General features: G+C 43.6%; 1 protein-coding gene across 7 annotated transcripts in view; it reads left to right on the forward strand.

Annotated features, from left to right (window-relative positions):
• The window catches only part of ZNF462 (zinc finger protein 462), a 144,581-nt gene that overhangs the window by 77,676 nt on the left and 44,289 nt on the right, over positions 1-22,616 (forward strand). For 6 of the 7 annotated variants that reach the window (XR_006195776.1, XM_042912427.1, XM_042912428.1 and 3 more), the window contains 2 exons: positions 280-398; positions 4,511-4,702. Coding sequence is in view for 6 of the 7 variants with exons in the window: in XM_042912427.1 (XP_042768361.1) it covers positions 280-398; positions 4,511-4,702 (311 nt within the window). In the remaining variant the exon portion in view is untranslated. Of the gene's footprint in view, positions 1-279; positions 399-4,510; positions 4,703-7,023; positions 7,270-22,616 lie in introns of those variants that run through there. The other variant, XM_042912430.1, reaches the window with a different exon arrangement.

The following is a 22,616-nucleotide window of genomic DNA, read 5'->3' on the forward strand; positions in this document are numbered from 1 at the left end:
GGGAAAATGAGGGTTTACTATGGCCTGTTTGCACTGCCAGGTCTCTCAATCCAAAAAGGCTCTTGATCTCTTCCTTCCCTTAGCCTCCCCTCCCTTTGGAACAGGTGCGGCCACTCTTGCCATTTTTGTTGTTGTTTTGGGTAAGCATTGCCCTTGGAAAGTAACAAAATGACTTTGAACACCTTAGAAATGGGATTGCTAGAAAAGGGCAGTGAGAAAATACATGTAATTGATAATCCTGTCATTTTTCTTTCTCTTCTGTTTCTCTGCCACATCAAGTTTGGATCGCCACATGCAAACCCACCACGGACACCATAAACCATTCCGATGCAAACTCTGCTCCTTCAAGTCCTCCTATAACAGCCGGCTGAAAACACATATACTCAAAGCTCATGCTGGTGAGTTAGGCTCCCTGATGCACAGGTTCTCTGAATTGGAAATCCAGTGGTCTTCCCTGAGTGAAATTCAGTCTCCTGTCCCACACATGAGAAGGTTTTCTTGACGTGGTTGCGTGCTCATTTCTATTTTAATCTAATGAAGAAACACAAAGAAAACTTATAGAATCACCCAAAACCAAAATGCTACCAAGCCCACGTCACCCATGTCATAGTTGATTAATGCTATTAACAGGTTTTGGTTTTTAGAGGAATTTCTAAATCACCCAGCCCTTCTAATGGAAATGCATGAATTGTTACATCCACTAAAGATAATTCCCAACTAAAATAAAAGTATAATCTTGAGGAAGTTCAGAGGGACAAAGTACTCAAGACATGTGAGATTTCTCACGAGATGCCCATTGATATGTTGCTGTACATCAGATAAGAAATGACTGTGGGTCATGAGTGTCCAGGAACTTTGTTGGTCTCTGTAACTCTGTTGTTCCATCTCATTGCGCTTGCCTCACGGGCATCCCTCACCTGCCAGGCTCTGCACTAAGCATGCTATATTCATCATACTATTTAATCCTGATGACAGTCCTAAAGGGTAGGTGGTGTTATCACCCTTCGTGTCATATGAGGATACAGAGACTCAAAATTAAGTGACCTATTCAAGGCCATATAGATCATTCACTAATAATTTGACTCCAGAACAAAAACCTACATCCTTATCACTGACAAGATGCTGCTGTTCTCTCTTTTTTGCATGTGATGGAGGATGCCCACAGGTAGCAAATCAGAGCTCAGCCAAGAGAGGAAAGAGGTGTCCTGCAGGAAAGGCAGTGGAGTGGGGTCTGGGGGCCTCTCTGTGGTGTCGTCAGTCACTCGCAGAAGCCCAGCTCCACAGCACCCCGTGGCCCTCTCAGGTTTGGACCACCTTTCCTGGTGTTGGGTCCTGTTGGTCTGGCTTAATGGAGTAAAGCCACTGAGGCCATCCAGCTGCCCTACGCCCCACTGGGCTGCGGATGGGATGGGGAGACTGGCTATATGGACTTCGGTTCGTCTGTTAGTATTTTTATATTTTTAGGAAAATTCTCCTAAAGGCTATGGAGTAAGAAGCTTCAGGGTTCAAACCACTACTTCCTAATGTGTGTATATTGTAAATTATTCAGTTGGGACACCATCCTGGGGAGTTTTTCTCATAGGTCTCCTTGTCAAAAGCACTTTAAGCAGTGGGAGTTGGGTAAATGATTTGGCCTGTGGGAAGGACTTGAAAAGAGTGCCAGAGGCTGCCTGCTGACTCCAGGGCACTGAGCTGACCAAGCAGACTGGCCTTCTGTACTCACTGGTTGGCGAGAAGGAAGCCTTCAGAAAGCGGGAAGTGGGGTGGGGACACAGTGTAATTTGTTTCTCTGCACACCTTGGAACCTTGGTGCCCATGGCATGGCTTTTAGCCACTGAGAGTGGCTTGACCTAGAGAAAGCCAAACACATTTTCCAGAACTCTTGACTCCTCTTGTCTATTCTGGATGGATTGTTTTATTTTAAAGGGTGGAAATCCTATAGTCTGATTGGATAATCTGGGTTTGAATTCTCTTTTTATGATGTCCTACTTGCAACTACCCAACCAGGTTCATGTGGCAGGCTTGCATTAAAAATTTTTTAAATGGACTAAGGAAGGCAATAGTGTTATAATACAGTCATTAATATATATGAACATCTACATGTGTATATTATTTTGTAATTGATATTATATATATTCGTATTTATCATAGTAATAAACACCATTGTTCACAAGCCGCCATTATCCTGACTCCTGGATAACAGCTGGGGCGACAAGTGACTGATGTTCTTGTTTGGGTCATCTGACTGTGAACTTCTCCTCTGCCTTGGGCTATAGCTCGTTGCGTCACTCAAGGTTCTCCGTAGTTCTCTTCAAGGCTTTCTTGGCCGTACATGCTCTGGGAGTCATCAGCGGTAAAGCAGAGGCTTAAGGCAGAATTGGAGATGCTGTGCTCACTTCACGTGGGAAACCACTTAGTGATTTTCAAGGTGGCCGGGAAGCAACCGCCTGAGCTCAGTACAAGCAGGGGCAGGGGTTTCCCTTCTCATCTGTCCACAGGTCGTTTCCACTGGCCTGCAAGACTTTCATTGCTAGAGGTCTTTTCTGCTCCTTTTTTTCCCTCCTCTTCCTTCTCTTTCCTCTCCTCCGGTTTTAAAACTTCACCTTAAAAATAAATGTGGAAAAACTCATGCTCATTAGAGAAATTTTGGAAATGAAAGAAATAGCCAGTCACCCATAATCTTATTATCTGAAGACCACTGTTGTTAACATTTGATAACATTTCCTTTCAACCTCTATAATGATTTTTTAACAGTTGTGATTATAACTTAATCTACATTATATTGTGCCTTTTTATTTGTTTTTCTGAGTGCCAGCATTTTATTTTTTGCTGCTTTTTATATTATAAATTCTTATATATTCCAACCTTTAAAATATTTATAAATTCAAGAATTTATTTTAATGAATGATCATTCATCAAGAAGCTGTGTTGGTGTTTACTTAATTGTTTCCATACTCCTGGAAATCCCTATGTATTAAAGGATATTTTCTAGGGCCACCTGGGTGGCTCAGTCGGTTAAGTATCCGATTTCAGCTCAGGTCACGATCTCACGGTTTGTGAGTTCGGGCCCCGTGTCAGGCCCTGTGCCGACAGCTCAGAGCCTGGAGCCTGCTTCAGATTCTGCGTCTCCCTCCCTCTCTCTGCCTCTTCCCTTCTTGCACTCTGTCTCTCTCTGTCTCTCAAAAATAAACATTAAAGAAAATTAAAGAAATTTTCTTAATAGGAACTCTGAGAAGTGCAGCTATCTAGCTGCAAACGTGAGCATTCTAAGCCTATTGTCATAAGAAAACAAAATTGCTTTCTGAGTCGATGTAACCAGTGTTTGTCCAACAACATAAGCATGCCCGTTTCACAGCCTGGCTTTTTAAAATGTGGTTAATTTAAAAGCTGACTTGGGGCAAAGGTAAATCATTGTCTCGTTGGATCGTAGTAATCTGTGCCATAGTTCAGTGGTATAAAAATAATTAAAAATGCCTACTTTTACTGAAATGTCCTGTTTATAGAAGAATATTGGAGATACACACACACACGTTTATACATATACAACTATCTTTCTCTCTTTTAAAGAAATGACTTCAGGTGCCTGGGTGGCTCAGTCAGTTATGCATCTAACCCTTAATTTTGGTTCAGGTAATGATCTCATGGTTCATGAGATCAAGCCCTGTGTTGGGTGCCGCACTGACAGTGTGGAGCCTGCTTGGGATTCTCTCCCTCTCCTTTCTCTCTGCCCTTCCCCCATGCATGCATGCTCTCTTGGTCTCTCTCTCTCTCTCTCTCTCTCTCTCTCTCTCTCTCTCTCTCTCTCCCCTCTCCTCTCCTCAAAATAAATAAATAAAACTTAAAGAAAAAAAGAAATGACTTATTTTTACTCATTTCTGCACTATTGATCAGGTAGGGACATGGAGTTTTATGCTGAGGTTTATGAACTGGTACAAAAACAAACAAAAAAAAACCCTAAAAAACTAGGATGTGTGGAATTGAGGAGGTGTATAGTCAGCAAAGATGTAAAGAATGAAAATAGCACAATAGAGTTTGTGCTTAGTTACCTTGTTCTTGGAAAGCCCCTGATAGGCTCTTGGAGTAAGAATTAAGCATATTATATTCTGCAGATGATAAAAAGCGCCCTGGAATGAAAGCCAACATGGTCCTTTCAAGTGGAGAGAGGGAGAACGAGAGACTGGGACACCTTTCTGAAGGAGGGATCATGGGCATTTGGTTTCACTCCCTGTTGGGGAATCAGTTCATAGGCTCATCCCTGTAAGTAGAGCACGAAATGAAGAGGGACCAGGTCACTTGATCACAGAGCTCATTGAAGAGTTTCAATCCCAGAGGAGTGTTGTGTTTGTGGGAAGGGGCAGGTAGTTGGTCCGTGAGGGCTTCTTAGACCATGAAGTTGCAGGGATACTTCTCTCTTCTCTCGCGTGACTTAACTATGTCATTTTGTTTTCCACCCCACCTTATACCCTTCCCTCTTTTTCGTGTTCTGCCCCTTCCCGCCATCGTCTTCCAGGTGAACATGCCTACAAGTGTTCTTGGTGCTCGTTTTCCACCATGACAATCAGCCAGTTGAAGGAACACTCCCTCAAGGTCCACGGAAAAGCCCTGACCCTCCCCAGGCCACGGATTGTCAGTCTGCTCTCCTCACACGCTCACCACTCCTCCCAGAAAGCCACCCCTGCCGAAGAAGTAGAAGACTCTAATGGTAATGTTGGGCTCCCAAGCCCCAGCTAACCACCTAAGGTTGAGGAGGGCTGGGATCAATTGCCAGTCATTCTTTCTAGAGGAAAATCGTATACAAAAACCTGACGGTTCAAGTGAAGGAAGAAATGTGGAAAGGTTGAAACCATAGAGAAATTGGAGTGGGAAGGTGAAGTGCCCTCGGTGAGTGTCTGGTGCCACGGCAGAAATGTCAGTCTAGACTCACGCGAGTGTTGGCTGTGTGGATGGACTAGCGTTGGAGTCTTCCGTGTGGTTGCAAGCAAGAAAGTGGATAGGACGCCAGGCAGACTTATTTCGTTGTTTACTTACTTACTTATGTCCCGTCTTGTTTCAAAGAGCAAAACAAAAACAAAACCCATGAAGTATGTCTGGGTGCCCCTCTCCGCTCTACAGGACACAGAGGAGGAGAGGGAAGGGGGAGTGGATGGGGCAAGTATGTCTGATTCCGTCACAGGATAATTTGGGGGTAATGTGATTTCTTAGAGCCAGAGGATGTTGAGGAAGTAGCATTTGGGAGGAGGGTCTAACTGCCCAGGCTTGGAGCTTCAGAAGAAATACAGGAAGCCATGGAGGACTCTCCTCACTGGCCGCATACCCAAAGCTGTAGGGTGTGGGTGGAGCAAAAGGCTGGTTTATTGTTTTGACCAGACCAAGAAAAACAGAGGCGTTTTGGTCGTTCGGCTTTACCTCAGGTGACTGCGGAATCAGGTGCTTAGGACAGCAGGAAGTATGCAGATTCTCAGGGATGTGGAAGACCTGAGAGCTGCTCCTTCCCTGCCTCTCGTGCTCGAATCCCCTTTGCAGCACCTCCAGTAACCAGACATCTACTACCAGCTCGAGTTCCTCCCAGTCTGGGAACGAACTGTTCCCAAGGTCTACTGTTTCATTCTTGGGAGGAGCTTAGTGGGACTGGAAGGAAAGTTCATGGGCTCTTTGCAACAAAGGCTTGGCTTTGAGTCTGACTTCTCTCAATGCCAGTTGTGTTTTCCCGGGCAGTCTTCTGCATGCACATAGAATCGGATAACGATACTCCCTCCACTGATTATCTTGAGAGATTAAGGAGAAAAGGCACACGCATTAAACGCCCAGCACATCTGACACATGGTGGGCATTTAATAAATGGTCATTTCATTGCTGTGATTTTCATCCTTTCATTGCACTTTTGGCCTTTGGGGCCATTTCTAACAAGTATGAATTTGGAGTTATCTAAAGGTTTAAAAAGATAGTCTCTTCAGGTAACCTGCAGATCTGACAGCCCACCATGTCAACGTGGTCTGATTATCAGCTTATCAAGAGTCAACGAATAATCTTCCTTCGTCAGGTCTGCAGAAAGACAGTTGTGGAAGGAGAAGGGAAGGGGAGTTCCGAGACTAGAGCTGCCTTTATTGAGTTAGGGAACTTGGTGGCCTCGCCTTTTCAGTCATCAAATGCTGTGTTAAACACAAGTGCTCCTTACCGGTATTCCTGTCTTAAAGGACTTTGGTTTAACAAGGATAGGCTTTGTTATTATGACTGTGGCTTATAATAAAGTGAATCTTCTCAATTGCTGTGTATTAGTTTAAAGTATAGGAGGAAGTCTGGTGCATATTGTTGTTGTTTTCTTGGAAAACTTGGAGTCTCAGAACTGGGGGTGGGGGGCGGGGGATGAGGCAGGGAGCACATGTGAAATAGGACCTTGAGATTCTCTTCATCGGAAGAGATTGGTACGCCACAACAAAGGGCAAAATATCATTGGACGTAAATTGTAGGATATTTATTAACATGGTTTTTAATTAAGTGTGTTCATATGAAATGGATGCTATACCTGCAGAGCCATTTGGGTGAAATTGATCCGTCCACACCCCATTTCCAGCAAGGGCTTTTCCTGGGACCTTTGTCTCAATGGCACGCCTTTTTTTCCCCTTTGTCCTCCTCCCTTGAAAGGTGGGCCTCAGTCACAGGGCAAGGGAATCCCACAGATCCCTCACTGTACCCGAGACCTTACTCTGCCAAGAAGCTGCACTGGGCACGGAAGAAGCATAAATGAACACAGAATGATTCTGGTCCTCTGACAGCTTAAGACCAAACATATAGAGGAGACTGTCAGCATGGTTTTGAACCAACCATAACCCTAAGCCTGAGGTCTAACCTTTTTGGGGAGTGATTTCAGATTCTTGGGAGATGAGGTCAGGACCTCGAGGTGGGTGGTTGCAGAAACATGATGGTGGGATATTAACTTTCTGCTGAACACAGAGAGTCTGTCTTTATTCGAGCACAGGAAGATAATTTGCAATATATAAAAGTGTTTTCTTTTCCCTTCTGTAGAAAGAACACAGCGACCGTGAAAGCCCTTGGTGGCAGCTCTCGTAGTGAGGCCCACACAGAAGTCATTGGACCTACACCATTTTTAATGTATATAAATAACCTTTATCAATGGGTCAGCGATGATTAGTTTAATTTGATTTAAAAAAAAAAAAAGCTCGATTAGAAGGCGGGTAAACAGAAAGAAGACATCAAATGGGCTATTCTCATGAGCGAGTAACTCCATGGAAAGAGTAATAGTTTATTCGTTTAATAAATATTGTTTTGAACCGTTGCCGTGGGTCTTGCCTAGTTTTGGATGGCCAGGAATGACCAAAGAGGTTCGAGACTGGGGTGACTATTTGCTAGGGGGCTGAGTGGTGGATTCCTAGAAACGACTAAGTCTGGGGCATGAAAAAACAGCTGTGGGGCTAGACAGTAGCCTGTAAATCATGCCTTGAATGGTGTTTGAAACACGCATGTGAAATCCAATTGCACATTTTAATAGGGAGAAGCTGTGGGGCTGTTGGCTCTCAGTTCGGGTTTCCCACACTGCAGATGCCAGGACATTGTGAACACAGGCACCGAAAATGTGTTGCAGGCCTGGGGGGAGTAGAGATCCATAAAACCAGGGAAATCACCAGTGTGTCCTTGGCTTTCCGATTCCCTAGCGAGGGATGTGAATAAAACTAGTTGACATGCTCACTGTTATTTGCAGTGGTCAAATGCTTGCAGTCTTGAGAGCGAGCCAGTCTTCTCTGGCAAGAGGAGACAGGCTGAGAAAAGAAGGTTCTTCCAAAGCTGCTTTCCCTCCCAGCCCGGAGGGAGGGAGGGAGGGAGGGGATCCGAGAGAAGGTGGAGGGGAGGCTTCACCCAGCTGCCTGGCCACACACCGGTTCTGTACATAAACAGGGCTCTTGGGCTCTGGGCTGTCAGTCTTGACATGTTTCACCAGCACAAGAATCCTTTCTGCATTCTCTGCGATCAGTTGTTGGAAGGAAAAGCAACGGTGGTTCTGTGTGTAGGATAATGGGAAATGACACATAATTGCTATTCTAAACAATGCATTAAGGGGAAATCATAAGGTTGTCAACAAAAGGAAGTGCATTCTGTGTATGTGTTTACTGGGTTCCTTCTGCCTTATAAAATATAGGACTGGTTTTATCACGCTTTTTCCAAGTCTCTGCATTCAGTACAGAAAAATACATAGATACGCACCTCTATAAAATCACAAAGAAACTAGCATAGCAGAGTTTAGTTAGGAGATTTGTTTGGGTCTCAGAAGCTGCACGATACATGGGCAGCGGCCATGTCATTTAAAGTTGAGCTATATGCTTTGTAAGTCAGGCCAGTGGTGACATTTCCTTGTTCTCCTCCCTTGAATTTTCCCGAAAGAACAGATTATTTTGTTTCTTCTGTCTACCCAGATACGCTGTGTGGAACTGCCGACTTTAGGAATAGCCACTGTGATGTGTTTAAAACAAAAATTAAGACACTAAGACCAGGTACAAGATAAATAAGGTGAATGAGAATAACATAGTTCTTCAGTCAACCTAGGGAAAACACCATGAACTTTTGGTCATGCTACCTTTTTCTCTTTACAGTGTGGGTCTCGATACAGTCTGCCCAATGGGGGAAGTCTATATGCTGTTAGGAATTAGCAGAAAAATGTTGTAAGGAGCTTTGTGATTTTTTTTTTTTTCTGTTAGTAGAAGATTTTCTGTTAGAACTTTTCAGTTGGCTTTTCTATTCTTTTTTTTTTAATTATAAACATTTTTTAATGTTTTTTTAATGTTTATTTTTGAGAGAGAGAGAGAGAGAGAGAGCGAACACAAGCAGGGGAGGGGCAGAGAGAGACGGAGACACAGAATCGGAAGCAGGCTCCAGGCTCTGAGCTGTCAGCACAGAGCCCGACGTGGGGCTCTAACTTGTGAACCACGAGATCATGACCTGAGCCCAAGTTGGGCACTCAACCGACTGAGCCACCCAGGCGCCCCTACTCTGGTAACTCTTCTATTGATGATTTCCTCAGTGCTCTGTTGCACTCATGGGTATGCTGTTGGTTCTGTCCCCTGGTTTCTAATGGGGACAGTTAGGTATAAGTACATACTGAATACTTCTTTTGAATGACCAGCGGTTTCTTGGAGACATCACAATTTTCAATTCAGTTAATTTATATTGAGTCCCTTATGTCTAAGTAACCCCACAGAACCAAATTGTAGGGGGGTACATTTATTTCATTCCCATTTAAGAGTAAAGTTCAAGAGGCAAATCTCGTAAAGATGAACCCTCAGAGACTGCTTTAACAGAGATTTTTCTGATATATTCTGTGAGAGGAAAAGATCTACCTTGATGAAGTGTTTTAAACAGGTCATTGTTCCCTGTATAACCACACCTTCTCTAGAGGTGGGAAACCGAAGGTTGAAACACGGTATAAGCCTTTCTAACTCTCAGAAGGACACGGGAAGTGCAGGAGAGCTGGAGAGGTGTGACGTTATTAGTGTGGTCACCTGGTAGCAGAGCCAAATGTACACAGTCGTTGACCCTGGAGGCGGCTGGCTTGTTCTCCGTATCTTTGAAAAAAACAAAAAACAAAGCAAAACAAAATCGTGTTTAGTTGCAGTGAAATCCAAATCCAGAGAAGCTGTAGAATGAAACTGACCAACAGAACTCCTGGGTCAGTAACCTCTTCTACCCCCAAATTTTACCCGCCAGGATTTTAACACAACGTATTGGTTAGAAGAGATGCTTTTTAGGAGACTTATACTGGGTAATTTATAGATAAGCCAGGGATGGGCAAACTTTTTCTGGAAAAGGCCAGATAGAAAATATTTCCAGCTTTGTGAGCCATATAACCATAAACACTGTGTAAGTAAATGGACTTGGATGTGTTCCAATAAAACTTTATGTACAAAAACAGGGAAGGCCCAGATTTGGCTTCTGGGCAGTGCGTCACTGACCTCTGCCCTAGGTAACTGGGGGAGGAGAGTGGGGATTACAGCAATACCCATGAAATTAATCCAGTCTTTAATAAATGTCATTATAACCTTTATATTTAACGTGGAATAGTCCTAGATGCCACCTAAAACATAACTTGACCTAAATATATTCTTTATTTCATATGTGAAAGGTAGGGCATTAGATGGAATTTTTTAAATATTAGCCCGTGAATTCCATTTAAGCTTAAAGGAAAATCTTCTCTAAGAATTATGTTGAGTCTAGCGCCAAGCTATCAACTCATTTAACCTTGACTGCGGCAATACTTGACACTTAAAAATTAAGATCTGAGATGCCTGCTTTTCAAAGAGAAGCTTTTCAGATTTCTAAATAGGTCAGACATAAAATTCAACCTTTAAGAGGATCCAATTAGTTGCTAGGGCATCAGACCTTCCACACAGGTTCCAATTGCAATCAGATTTCTCTTGGGGTGAAAGAAAGAAGAGGTGGTTTCTTTAAAAATGACAATAATGAAATGGAGACTCTAGAGTGAATAATTCTGAAGCATAAAGATTTACACCATTTCTAGCACCTGGGATACAAGGCATAATTTTAATGTCTTGACCATAATTTTTAATAGGTTCTGCTGGTCACAAAATTACCTGACCAGAGAATACTAACCTTCCCTTTTTGACATCAGACTTTCTACATTAAAACATGATCTAGAGTTTATTTTAATGCTTCTTATGAAGAATGGCATTTCTACTAGAAAGATTTAGAGGTTTGCAGCTCCAGTGGTGCAGTGGTACAGATGATTCTGTATCTTCTGTTACACGCCCAGCAATCTTTGGACGTGAAGCTGTTAGAACTTGGTGTCAGTGGCAAATTCGAAACCTCCAGAATCACCACCACCCCGAAGTCGAGTATCATGTGAAAGACCCTTCCCAGAGAACCCACCTGCCTGAGATTTCTGTGACTTTTTGAATTAGCCACAGTTTCATGTGCCAAGGATTAGAGAACATTTCAAGTGTAAGCTTTCTGTGTCCTGGGAACTTAGTCAACTAACCCATCTCCCTCTTCTCATGCCAAGAAAAACATTTGTTCATCAGAAATGTAAGCATATACTACTGAACTCATTCGGAGGTAGTTCCTAGCAACGCTGGAGTTTGCTGCATAATTCCACATCTGATTTTTGCATCTTTTGGTGGTTGGCTTAGATATTACCTTAAGTCTCCTAGAACCTACATTGTGGGAAGTAACTAAAAGAAAGAAGAAATCTGCTTTATTCTTTGGCAGAAAATATATTCTGCCGTTGATCAAATCCTCTAACACCACTCACCTTGGTCTTTTTTGGAAAGAAAGAATTTTCCTGGTCTTCTCATTGCCTGCGTCAATTTTTCTTTCCCTGGAACTGGAGCTAGATATTTTAGCCCAATTATATTTGATATAAAATCCTTCAAACTCTTCTTGAGACTTGTGATTCTATAGGCCTTCTCCTGTCTTTCAAATATTGTTCTGCACTAGAGGATTTTACTCAAGCAGAAGGGAAGGGTATTGGATTTGGGGGAACCAGCAAGAATGAGCCATGATTCAGAGGTAGAGATCCTAGGACAGTCTTGCTGGATCCAGCAGAAGGTATGTCCTGAGCAAGATGAGTATGTGAAAAAGAATGTTTTTTTTTCCCTGTGTAGAGATGGGAAGAAGATGCTAGAAATAATCTTTTAGAAACAACTATTAGTTATTTTTAAAAATAAATTGTGTGAGTTTTGATGGTACAGCCCAGGAAAGCATGTGCAGATGATACACACATTTTCTTGACTCGTTCATCATCCTAAAGACTATTCCTGTGGAAAAAATCCCAGTGGTGATGGTTAAATAAAAATGGCAAGGTAAGTAATGGCCAAAGTGACATGAGAGGTTCAGGTAGGAGGGTCTGCTTGCTTTTTGCTGGATTCAGTCCCTTGTAGTCTGTGCCCAGGAAGGGATAACTTCCTGTCATAGGGGCTTTTTACTTTGCAAGCAGTTTCAGAGTCATGAACTTGAGTACAGGGCCCAGCTAAGGTTTTATTTACCAGTATACTGCTCTTCGAGATGTCATTCAAGGGTTAGGTTCTTCAGCTTCCTCAGGGACACAGAATATTCTTAGATGACTCATGCAAGCCACTCTCCTTATGTCATCTTTTATTTTCATGCGCTGTGAGCCCTCCACCAAGGCGACAGTGATAGCTAGTCCAGCATCAGGGCCTTCTAAAGAACCCCTTAATCTAGTCCTTTGCTTTTAAGCATCGCTGGCTATTTTTTCCTCCTTGACCAGTTTGAAAGTCATTCATTCTGGTTTTGCGATAAAGGGTTCTACATATCTCTTGTTTAGTTTCTAAGTGATAAAATTAATCATGATTTTTATTCTTTAAATGCTGCTGATTGCCTCAAATTTGTCATCTGATTTAATGTGCCTGATGAATCAGAGGTACAAATTATTAGTCTCATTTTATAGCAAAGGAAACTAATACACAGAGGAGCAAAATGGTGAGTCCAAGAGTCCTAAAACACTTATGCCCTTAATCTTTGTGTCATCTCATGGGAGTCTTGTAGCAGAAATGCACATCCATACATGATCCAGAGTGGCTAAGATCCAACCGCCTCTTCTATGTTTGGAGACCCTGAAATCTTCCAAAAGAAACTAGAGGCAAGTTTTTATTATTGACTGATATTTAGAGCTTAAATTGTTGGATATACAGATAGCATTCAGTTAGAAGCGCAGAATAGAATGAAGTTGGAAATGGTACATTTGGATTTCAATAGTTCTAGCCATGGAGAGAAGAAATGGAAAGGTCATGGAGGGCTTCTTGGAAGAGGTAGGGCTCAGGCTGGGCCTTGAAGGATACATGAGTTTTACCCAGGTAGGAGGCAGTCCATTCAAGGTGGGAAGAGTATCAGAAGTGAGGAAACCTACAGAAGGAGGGATCCTAGGACACAAAGAGACCAGGCTGGCTAGAATGGAGGGTGTATGTTCCTGAGAAGGCAGTTGGTGAGGTGAGGGGAGGTAGAGCCAGACTACAGTGGTACTTAGTACTAGGAAGAGGTCTTTAAATTAAAGATGCAGGCTGGGGGTGCCTGGGTGGCTCAGTCGGTTGAGTGACCGACTTCAGCTCAGGTCATGATCTCACGGTCTGTGAGTTCAAGCCCTGCGTCGGGCTCTGTGCTGACAGCTCAGAGCCTGGAGCCTGCTTCGGATTCTGTGTCTCCCTCTCTCTCTGCCCCTCCCCTGCTCATGCTCTGTCTCTCTCTCTCTGTCAAAAATAAACATGAAAAAAAATTAAAAATAAATAAATAAATAAAGATGCAGGCTGAACAGGGAAGACCAGTAGCAACAGCAGCAAGGGCTCTGGCTCCTTTGGAAGCAGGAGAGTACTTTTGAACTAGAGGGACAATCAGCTAGCATCTGTAGTCTTTGAGAATGAATGTGGATTAGAAATACTCATGAATAGGGGTGCCTGGGTGGCTCAGTTGGTTAAGCATCCGACTTCGGGTCAGGCCATGATCTCACGGTCCGTGAGTTTGAGCCCCGCGTTGGGCTCTGTGCTGACAGCTCAGAGCCTGGAGCCTGCTTTGGATTCTATGTCTCTTTCTCTCTCTGACCTCCCCTGTTCATGCTCTGTCTCTCTCTGTCTCAAAAATAAATAAACATTTTAAAAAAAATTACACTTAAAAAAAAAAGAAATACTCATGAATATTAGTTCTCCTCTTTTCAGATGCCTACCGTAGATTGAGGCAGCTGGGTGGCTTAGTCGGTTAAGCATCTGACTTCGGCCTAGGTCATGATCTCATGGTTCATTAGTTGGAGCCCCGTATCAAGTTCTCTGCTGTCAGCACAGAGCCTGCTTCGGATCCTCTGTGCCCCTTGCTCTCTGCCCCTCCCCCACTCATTCATTCTCTGTCTCTGTCTCTCTCTCTCCCTCCCTCTCCCCCCTCCCTCCCTCACTTTCAAAAATAAACATTGAAAAAGTATAGTTTAAAAAAAATGCCTGCATAGATTATTCGTTTTGATTACAAAAGTAACACCTACTCACAATTAAGGAATAGCTTCATGGCAATACATAACATAAAATACTAGCCTTAATGCCAGCCTTTTCGTTTCAGTACCTGAATTAATCTCTATTAACAGTTTGCCGTAGAGTCCTCTAGTGTTTGTTCTATGCATATAAACATAGGTTCTATGCATATAAACATAGGGACCATAATATACAAACCATTTTTTTTCATGTTTTTCCTCTCACTTGATAAGTTCTATCATTGCTTGACTCTTGATATTTTAAAATACGAAGGTCTGTATCTCAAAACAAACAAAAATGATTCCCCTTCATAAAATAAATATTGTGTACTTATAAATGTTTCCATTATGTATGGGGGGGGATGTGTTTAGGTTGGGATTCTCAGAATTAGATAAGACCTTTGTGGTTTTGTCAGTCAAAAATCCACTAATTGTGTTAATTTTAAGGCTGGTCCATTGCCTAAGAAATTTCTTAAGTTTTTTTTTTTTTTTTCCCTACTGCCTAAGGCTTAAAACATTTGAAATATTGGCAAGTTGTCCATAAGTTAAATGACAAAATCAAGATTGCAGACTGTCTAGACTGTTCTGAGTATGAGCTATAATGAGATTTTGCTAGGTGATAAATATAAAATATGCCGGGTAGCTTCTGACCCTCGTATTCACTTCCAGTACTAGACTTGCCAAATATTCTTATAATTGTCGCTTATCGCATCTGTCTCCCCAGCTAAACTGTGTGCTCTCTGAGGTCAAGGACTGTTTCAGAGCCCTGGCAGTTTGGCAGGCCATTCAATAAATATTTGTTGGTTTGAATTAGGGCCGCAGAAGGAACCACACACGAGGGAAACCGACAGAACAATAGTCTATATGTGGAAAAGCCTGGGAATTTTAGTGACTGAGCTCAGCTGTGCCACATCATGTTTGGAAAAAGCCAGTGGAATCGGGCTGCATGCGTACCATGCTATGCTGTCCTACACTGCTGCACATTTCCTTGGTCAACCTGTCTCTGCCAGTTCACTAACTTTGGCCTTCTCCCTACTGACAGCGCCATATCCCTTTCAACTTTATTCAACCAAAGTGACTAATCTCTTTCCTCTAAGTGGCCAAGAAGAGTGAACATATACCTTACTCTCTGCCACCTCGTGAGAGTATGTGTTTCTTTCATTTAATGGTCCCTTTTCGAACGCCTGCTCTCTGCTTATTTCTCTCTCCTTACCTTCCGGAATGTTCTTTTTCCTTCCTCAGTGAACTCTGGGCCAGGTTCACAGCTTCCCTTTTTACTCCAGCCATGACCATCGCGCTCTGGAATTCCAGTATACTAAGACTTGATGATAATGACCCAACAAATAGTTGATCTCTTCAGGTAGGGAGACTTACCTCCTTGGTGATTAAGCTTCAACCACCATTCCCCTGTGGCTGAATTTACCATTACACAGTGCTTCACCTCCAGCATCTCAAACGCTTAGTTCTCTCTGACCTCTCTACCCAACCCAGGCCCTGGAAGTTAGCCATTTCAGGGGGGCTTTCTTCAGCATCCTGTGTCTCGAACTCCCTTGTCCTTCTCTGGTGTCCAGTTTGTCAGACCCCAACCCTGAAGAGCACTCACTCCACTTCCTCTGATGTTAGCCATTCTTCCCGGCTCCAATCCTAGGCTTTTCCGATGTGTTTTCAAGGTTATCTTTGTTAACCACAAATCTGATTTATTTTCAAGAATAAATTTGAGCTTATTCAGACTTATCCCTTGACAACGCCAATTTACCTGTAAGTATTCCAAGTGTTTCTCTTGAGTAAAAGAGACCAGAATGGAGTCACAACCACTGTGCTGGAAGTTGCAAATAGCTTCAGTCTGTCTTGCCTGCCCCAAAGCTAATAGTGGACAAATGGCGGGAGCAGCTATGTGGGTAATAGCCATGGCAGTCACAAATGATTATACTTGTGCATTGTGATTTTACTGTTACTCTGTTTTTCGGTTGTCTAAAATTTTGCCCACGGGGAAGTTCTTAATTAGGAATACAGAGAGGGGAAGATGAAGAAATGCACTTCTACCTTGCACGCACCAAGAATAACGCCACCAACGTGTCCATTAGAAGAGACCATTGTGATAACTAAATCAAAGGCAGTGAAGTATCAGTAAAATTCCCGACTGACACGGTGAGAGTGGTAAGTCCTACATACTGTTATGTTAATAATAAAAGAGGATCATGTTTGCTAGTACATCACAGTATATTTTTGCATTTTTGTTATGTTACCTACATGGTGGAATACTGGATAACCTAACTCTTTAAAACATTAAATTCAGTGTAAAAGATGGATTAATTTTTTTCTCCTTTTACTTTTTCTATGACATTATTTTTATGCACCTCTATCCCTGTAGCGTAACAAAAAGCTTTATAGTACTTTTCACTATATTTCTCCCTCTTCTAATTTTCTGGGATATTATCCAGATCACAGTTATGCCTAGGGAAGAATGTTAAGAACATAGATGTTCACCTGTTCTGTGTTGTCATAGCAGCAACGAGTTTCAGAACTATGGGATGGAGGTCCGATAGCTCTGTGCAGGTCAAGGGCAGGCTTAATTAAGATTTTATTTATTTACGTATTTATTGACCATTTTCTGTTTTTAAATTTAAATCCTAGTCAGTTAACATACAAAGCAATTTTGGTTTCACGAGTAGAATACAGTGATTTCATCACTTACATAACAACATCCAATTATTGGCCATTTTCTAAATTGAGAGAAGGCAAAAGAAAAAACCATGTACGAGAAAGAAGTTTTGAAAACTACCCTACCATGCAAATTGGTGGTTTTCATGCTAATCATCAGAATCCCAATAAAAGGAGGTGACTCTACTTGAGCTGGCCACATAAAGCCATATAAAGTTGAGAAGTGCTAAGGGACACGGGACCAGACCCTTCTTGGGAGACCAGGGGGAGCAGCTCTTGAGCCTCTGGGCTTCTGGTGTCTGGAAGGGCCATGAGGGTTAACAATACCGACGGGTCAGCGACATTTGATGACACGTCAAGCCTGTCCCAAGTTCTGCCCGGGGATTCTGGTGGCCATGGCTTCCCTCAGGCACTCACACTCAGGAAACATCCAGATGTTCCACAGAACCTCTTTCCCAGCTCGTAACCGATTATTTTCAGTGGAATTTAGGAGATGTGCTACAGTACTGGCATTGGGCGGGACTCTTCTCTGTATCACTGGCTTCATTTAAAAAACTTTTTAATGTTTATTTTTGAGAGACAGAGAGACAGGGCGCGAGTGGGGAAAAGGGCAGAGAGAGAGAGGGAGACACAGAACCCGAAGTAGGCTCCAGGCTCCAAACTGTCAGCACAGAGCCCGACGCGGGGCTCAAACTCACGGACCGCGAGATCATGACCTGAGCCGAAGTCGGACGCTTAACCGACTGGCGCCCAGGTGCCCCTCGCTGGGTTGATTTAAAAAAAAATTGGGGGGGGGGGGCGGCGCCTGGGTGGTTCAGTCACTTAGGCATCTGACTTCGGCTCAGGTCATGATCTCACAGTTTGTGGGTTCGAGCCCCAGGTCGGGCTCTGTGCTGACAGCTCGGAGCCTGGAGCCTGCTTCGGGTTCTGTGTCTCCCTCCCTCTCTCTGCCCCTCCCCCACTCTCACTTTGTCTCACTCTGTCTCTCAAAAATAAATAAATGTAATAAAAAAGTTTAAAACAAAAATAATTTTTTTTTTTAGTGTTTCTTTATTTTTGAGAGAGGAGGAGGCAGACTGCAAGTGGGGGAGGGGCAGAGAGAGAGGGAGAGACAGAATCAGAAGCAGACTCCAGGTCCCACGCTGTCAGCACAGAGCCCGACAGGGAGCTTGAACCCACAAACTGTGAGATCATGACCTGAGCCAAAGTTTGATGCTCACCCAACTGAGCCACCCAGGCGCCCCATCACTGGGTTCATTTTAACTGAGCAAAGCAACTTGAGCTTCTGAAAATTAGGGGCAATTGATCTTTTGGAAACCATTTCTGTGTATAGACCCTCTTTAATAACAGTTTGCCCTGGGATGTTGGGCCCCTCAGTTTGAGGTCTGGCTTGAGAGCCGCTATAGGTCCCAATCCAGAAACCCACCCACACTGTGGGCCATGAGACACCCACCTGTGCAGCCTTTGGCGAAGGTCCTATCCATTTCCATCTCTGCTGAGTGTGCTAAGGTAAACCATTTACCTTCTCTGAGCCTGTTTCTCGTGTGTAAAATAATGATGATGCCTCCTTTGTGGGGTTATTTCAAGGATCAAATGAGACAACATATGGAAATGCTTTCATATTTTAAGTTGCTGTAAGAATATTAGGTATTATTAAGGTAGTAAAATAGAAGTAGATTTCTTGTCAATTTATAATCGTGTGTCCTCACCCAGAGATAAATGAGGATTTTTTAAAAGTAAAACAGGAAAAAAAAAAATCATATCTAGCCTTAGAAACTGAATGAAATTTCTTTACATCAGGAGCTGCTTCTTTAGGAGTCTAAAATAACTCAGTGTTTGGAACGTGGTGTTTAATCTGGAGTCCTGTTGATCTAAATTTATTTGAACTTTGGGGCTTAATCGAATCCATCCACACAAGAAAGTCCTTAGCGCTTGATGCTCTAATGGGCTGGTGAAATGCACTGATAAGTCCCAGTGTCAGACATCACTATTACCGGCCCTAATCAGTACATAGCTTTAATTAATGATAACAATAATTTACTGCATGTCTATTGATTGAGTACTTTACAAACATCTCATTTCATTTCGTCCATATGACAATCCCACGAGACAGGAACTTTTATCACCAGCTCCCTCCTGTTTTCGGAAGGAGGAAAAAAGGCCTAAGGAAGATCATGGTCGCCACCTGGCAGACTGGGGTCGGGGATGTATGTCCGTCTGATTCCAGAGCTCTGTTGGCTATGTCACGCCATTTCCCTAAACCTCAATTCTTAGATGTATTACTTTCCCCTTGGAGAGTCTGAAAGGGGGAGCTTTTGGAGCCCCAGGAAAGTGCTCCTTGTTTGAAATATGAAAATCATTCTTGGGTATGACCTTCTGCAATTTGATCCTGCAATTGCAGTCTTAGCCTCCAAATCTCTTGGAAGAACCAATATTCTCAAAATTCTCAATTGAGAATTCTCAATTCTCAACCAGTATTCTCAATATTCTCAATACTTACTCGCCACATTATTCTTTAATTTATGGAATCCACGTTCTACCTTCAGCATTTCACTAAAACCACTCTCTCGTCAGGGACCTCACGTTGGCTAACTCCAGTGACGTTTTCTCTGGGAAAGAGTCTGTCCTTCCTTGTTCACACCTGCTACCTTCTCTTCCCTCTCCCGTCCGGAATGCCTGGCCTTTGTGACTCTGGCCCCTACCATGGTAATGACATAGGTTGACGACGACTCCAGACAAACAAGTCCATGGCCTCTTGCTCCTGCCTCATCCTTCTTTTTTTGTCCGTGGCATTTAAAACTGCTGACCTTCCTCCCGGGAAATTCTCCTCCCGTGGTTTGGGACCTGCTGTCTGTTTCAGGCTCTCCTCTGGCCGCGCTAGTAGTACCTTGTTTTTACTGTGTTTTCACCTCTTTTCCTCCAGCTGCCAACACACAGACCTTGGTCTGGTCCTCGGTCCTCCTGGTCTGGTCCTCGCTGCCCCCCCTTCACACACACAGGGAATCAACTCACTTTTTAAATGATGCGGCCAAAATCCCCCACCTCCCGCCCTAACCTTTCAGGTTCAGTTCCAGACCCTCTTTTCCATCTGCTTCTTACTCTCTCCTCCCCAGGGTCTCACACAGCCTTCATCTCAAAAATTCTGAAAGGGAACCCTTTACCTTCTACCCAGACTTGCCCCTGTGCCAGGGCTCATTGTAGCCAGCCGGACCCATCTGTGTCTTCAGGTCTTCTTGGCCCATGATCCATCAGCCACTAAGCTGTCCAGAAAGTCCTGTTGTCTCCTGCCTCCTTACTTCCTCTCACCCCTCCTTCCTGCTCCCTCTCCTACCCAAGCCATCCCGTCCCCCTCCCCTTGTAAACTCCATTCACCTACACCATGCACTCAATCATGTGCTTTATTCTCCTACTCCAAAATCTTTAACAGCTCTACATAGCCTGTTTAAAAAAAAATTCCCACCCTCAACATTGTCCATGCCTGTCCCCAGCCACCCCTCCCAGCCTCTGTTCCCACATGTCCCCACCTGGCTTGTCCTTCAGCATTGTGGGCAAATTCCTTCACTTTTATGAAGCTTTTCATGGTGTCCCTGATGGGGCAGCTCTCCCTCCTCCAGAGTCCTCTGGTGCTGTGGCCTACCTCTCTTGGGGACATGTGTGGTCCATGCCACCAACTCCATGATATTACCAGAAAAGGAGCTCATTAGGGACAGGCTTTTTGTCCTGCTCATCTTTATTTTCTAAACATCTGGCACAAGGCCATTTTCTTCCTAGAGTAGATGTCCTATAAATGTAAAATGAAATTTAGTTGTGTCCTGTAGATAGTCATTAAACAGTTTAAAGCAGTAAATGTAGATTTGATTTTTTTTTTCCTTACTGCAGAACCCTGTTGTCTTCCAGCCACTCTGTTGACAACAGATGGAAATGCCCTTGGGCATTTGCTCTTTTCTTTGGGGGCTAACTCATTTGTAGTACGTGCTGTAGTAATCTCCCCTAACGACCCCAGAGCTCTGGAAATATGAGATCCAATGATCTGTGTATCTGCAAATACCTATCGTAAACGACAATAACCATGTTGTTGGTTAGTCATAACAAGCAACCTTTGTTAGCTTTATATAAATGTTTTCTTAAATTTTTGTTAAATTGTATTTTAATAAATTAATGCATTTGATTAAATTTTATTTAATTTGTTAAATTTTATGTTAACAGCTATTATGTTATGAACAAACAAACCATTTATATAAAGCCGAGAAATCCAGAAGAATATTTGATCACTTTACGAAATAATATTTTTGACCATTGAGTTGAAGCTAAATGAATGCAAGAAAGTATTGTGTTAGCACCTGGCTATTAAAATTTAGGGGTAAAATATAGATCTAGAAACCTTTTGGATGTTGCTGAGACCCTGTATTTGGAAAACCGACCACAGGATCTTGGCTGACACCCACACATTTATTGTGTTTGCCAGCATGTGGACATATCACTTGGTTTCCTGTGCTTCCTTGTTAGATTTTTGCACGTGAAGGGTTGGTAGGGAGCAGAAAAGGTAGCCTATTGAGTTTCTCTCTATCTCTCCCATAGGTAGGGCCGTAATCTATTCCAGATGTAAGTGTGGTGCATTCGGTAGAAACAGTAGGAACTGAATTTCAGATGAACACTTCCAACCTGCTGGTAAAATCCAGAGCAGAAAAGACACTACGTAGGTGTTTTCTACTTAACAAAACGAAGTATGGAATCCCAGGCTGCTGCTGAGATTCTCTCAGCAAGAAGGAATGTGCTGCTAGTTGGTTTTTCTCACTGTGGGAATGCGTTTGTACCAAGCCACCTTCCCCGTCTGAGAGGGACTTGGTTGGGGCTGTGGGTGCAGTTTAGAGACACGGAAAAGGTAAAAATGTGAAGCCTCTGTCTCACCTGGTTCCTGCTTAACATCCTCCGGTGGCTGTCTACTTTGCCTTCCGAGTACATTCCAAGCTCAGCATGCAGGTTGTTATCTGGGCCCCACATTTCTCTCTGAGATCATTCCTTACCTCTCGTCGCTGCTGCGCCCAGCCCCACAGCCACGCTGAGTGCCCTGCCTTCGCAGATTCCTCACACTCCAGGCCTTGCTGTCCCTTCTTCCTGGAATGCCCTCCTCCCCCTGTTTTTGCCTCTCCTCCTCATTATTCCATTGACTTGGCTAATTCCGACTCATCCTTGGAAACTTGAGTCTTGTTTCCTCCAGAAGCCTTCCGGTCTGGCTGAGGGGCCTCCTTTGTGCTCCTTACAGATCTTTGAGCTCTCTTCAGTGACCTAGCACTGATCATACGCTGCTGTAACGGTCTTTCTTTCCATCTCCCCCAAGACCATCAGCTTTCCTGAAGGCAGAGGCCATCCTTTTATTTTTGGGTGCCCAGAGTATGACAGATTACCTCACACACCACAGGCACCCAAACAAGTTATTTGCGTGAGTGGATCTAGAAGTGTTGATGTTCACGGTACCACGCGCCGGCCATGGCGCTCGAAAGGCTGAGATGCGGGGCGTGTGATGGCAGGGCTACCTCTTGGCTCAGATCAAACACTCGAGGCTCAGCCGAGCCACAGGCCCCCAAGCCAGCCTCGATGCTCTCGTTAGTCATGAAAGTAAATCCAAAAATCCACGCAGGCTGAGAAATTTGAGACAAGGTCCCCCACAGTTGGTAGGGAAAACCACATCATCAAGCAGCATATATGTGTATGATAGATCGAAGTGCTGTGCAGAGGAGAATGAGGGAGAGGGGAGTAAAGGACGGGGCCTGTGGCATCAGGTGGGATGGTTTGGGAGAGGGTCATTGATGATGAGGATGATTGCCACACCTATGAATTGGGTACCCAAGGACCTACTCAAAGCTGGAGGTGAGCTTAAAAAAAATTTGAAAGGAAAGCGACCCCAGCATGTTCTCCCCAGGAGAGCCTCTAAAGTTGGGAGGTGAAATTCGCTCTGACAATTCTTTTT

This window comes from Panthera leo, chromosome D4 (assembly GCF_018350215.1).
Source record: "Panthera leo isolate Ple1 chromosome D4, P.leo_Ple1_pat1.1, whole genome shotgun sequence".
NCBI classification, from domain to species: Eukaryota; Metazoa; Chordata; class Mammalia; order Carnivora; family Felidae; genus Panthera; species Panthera leo.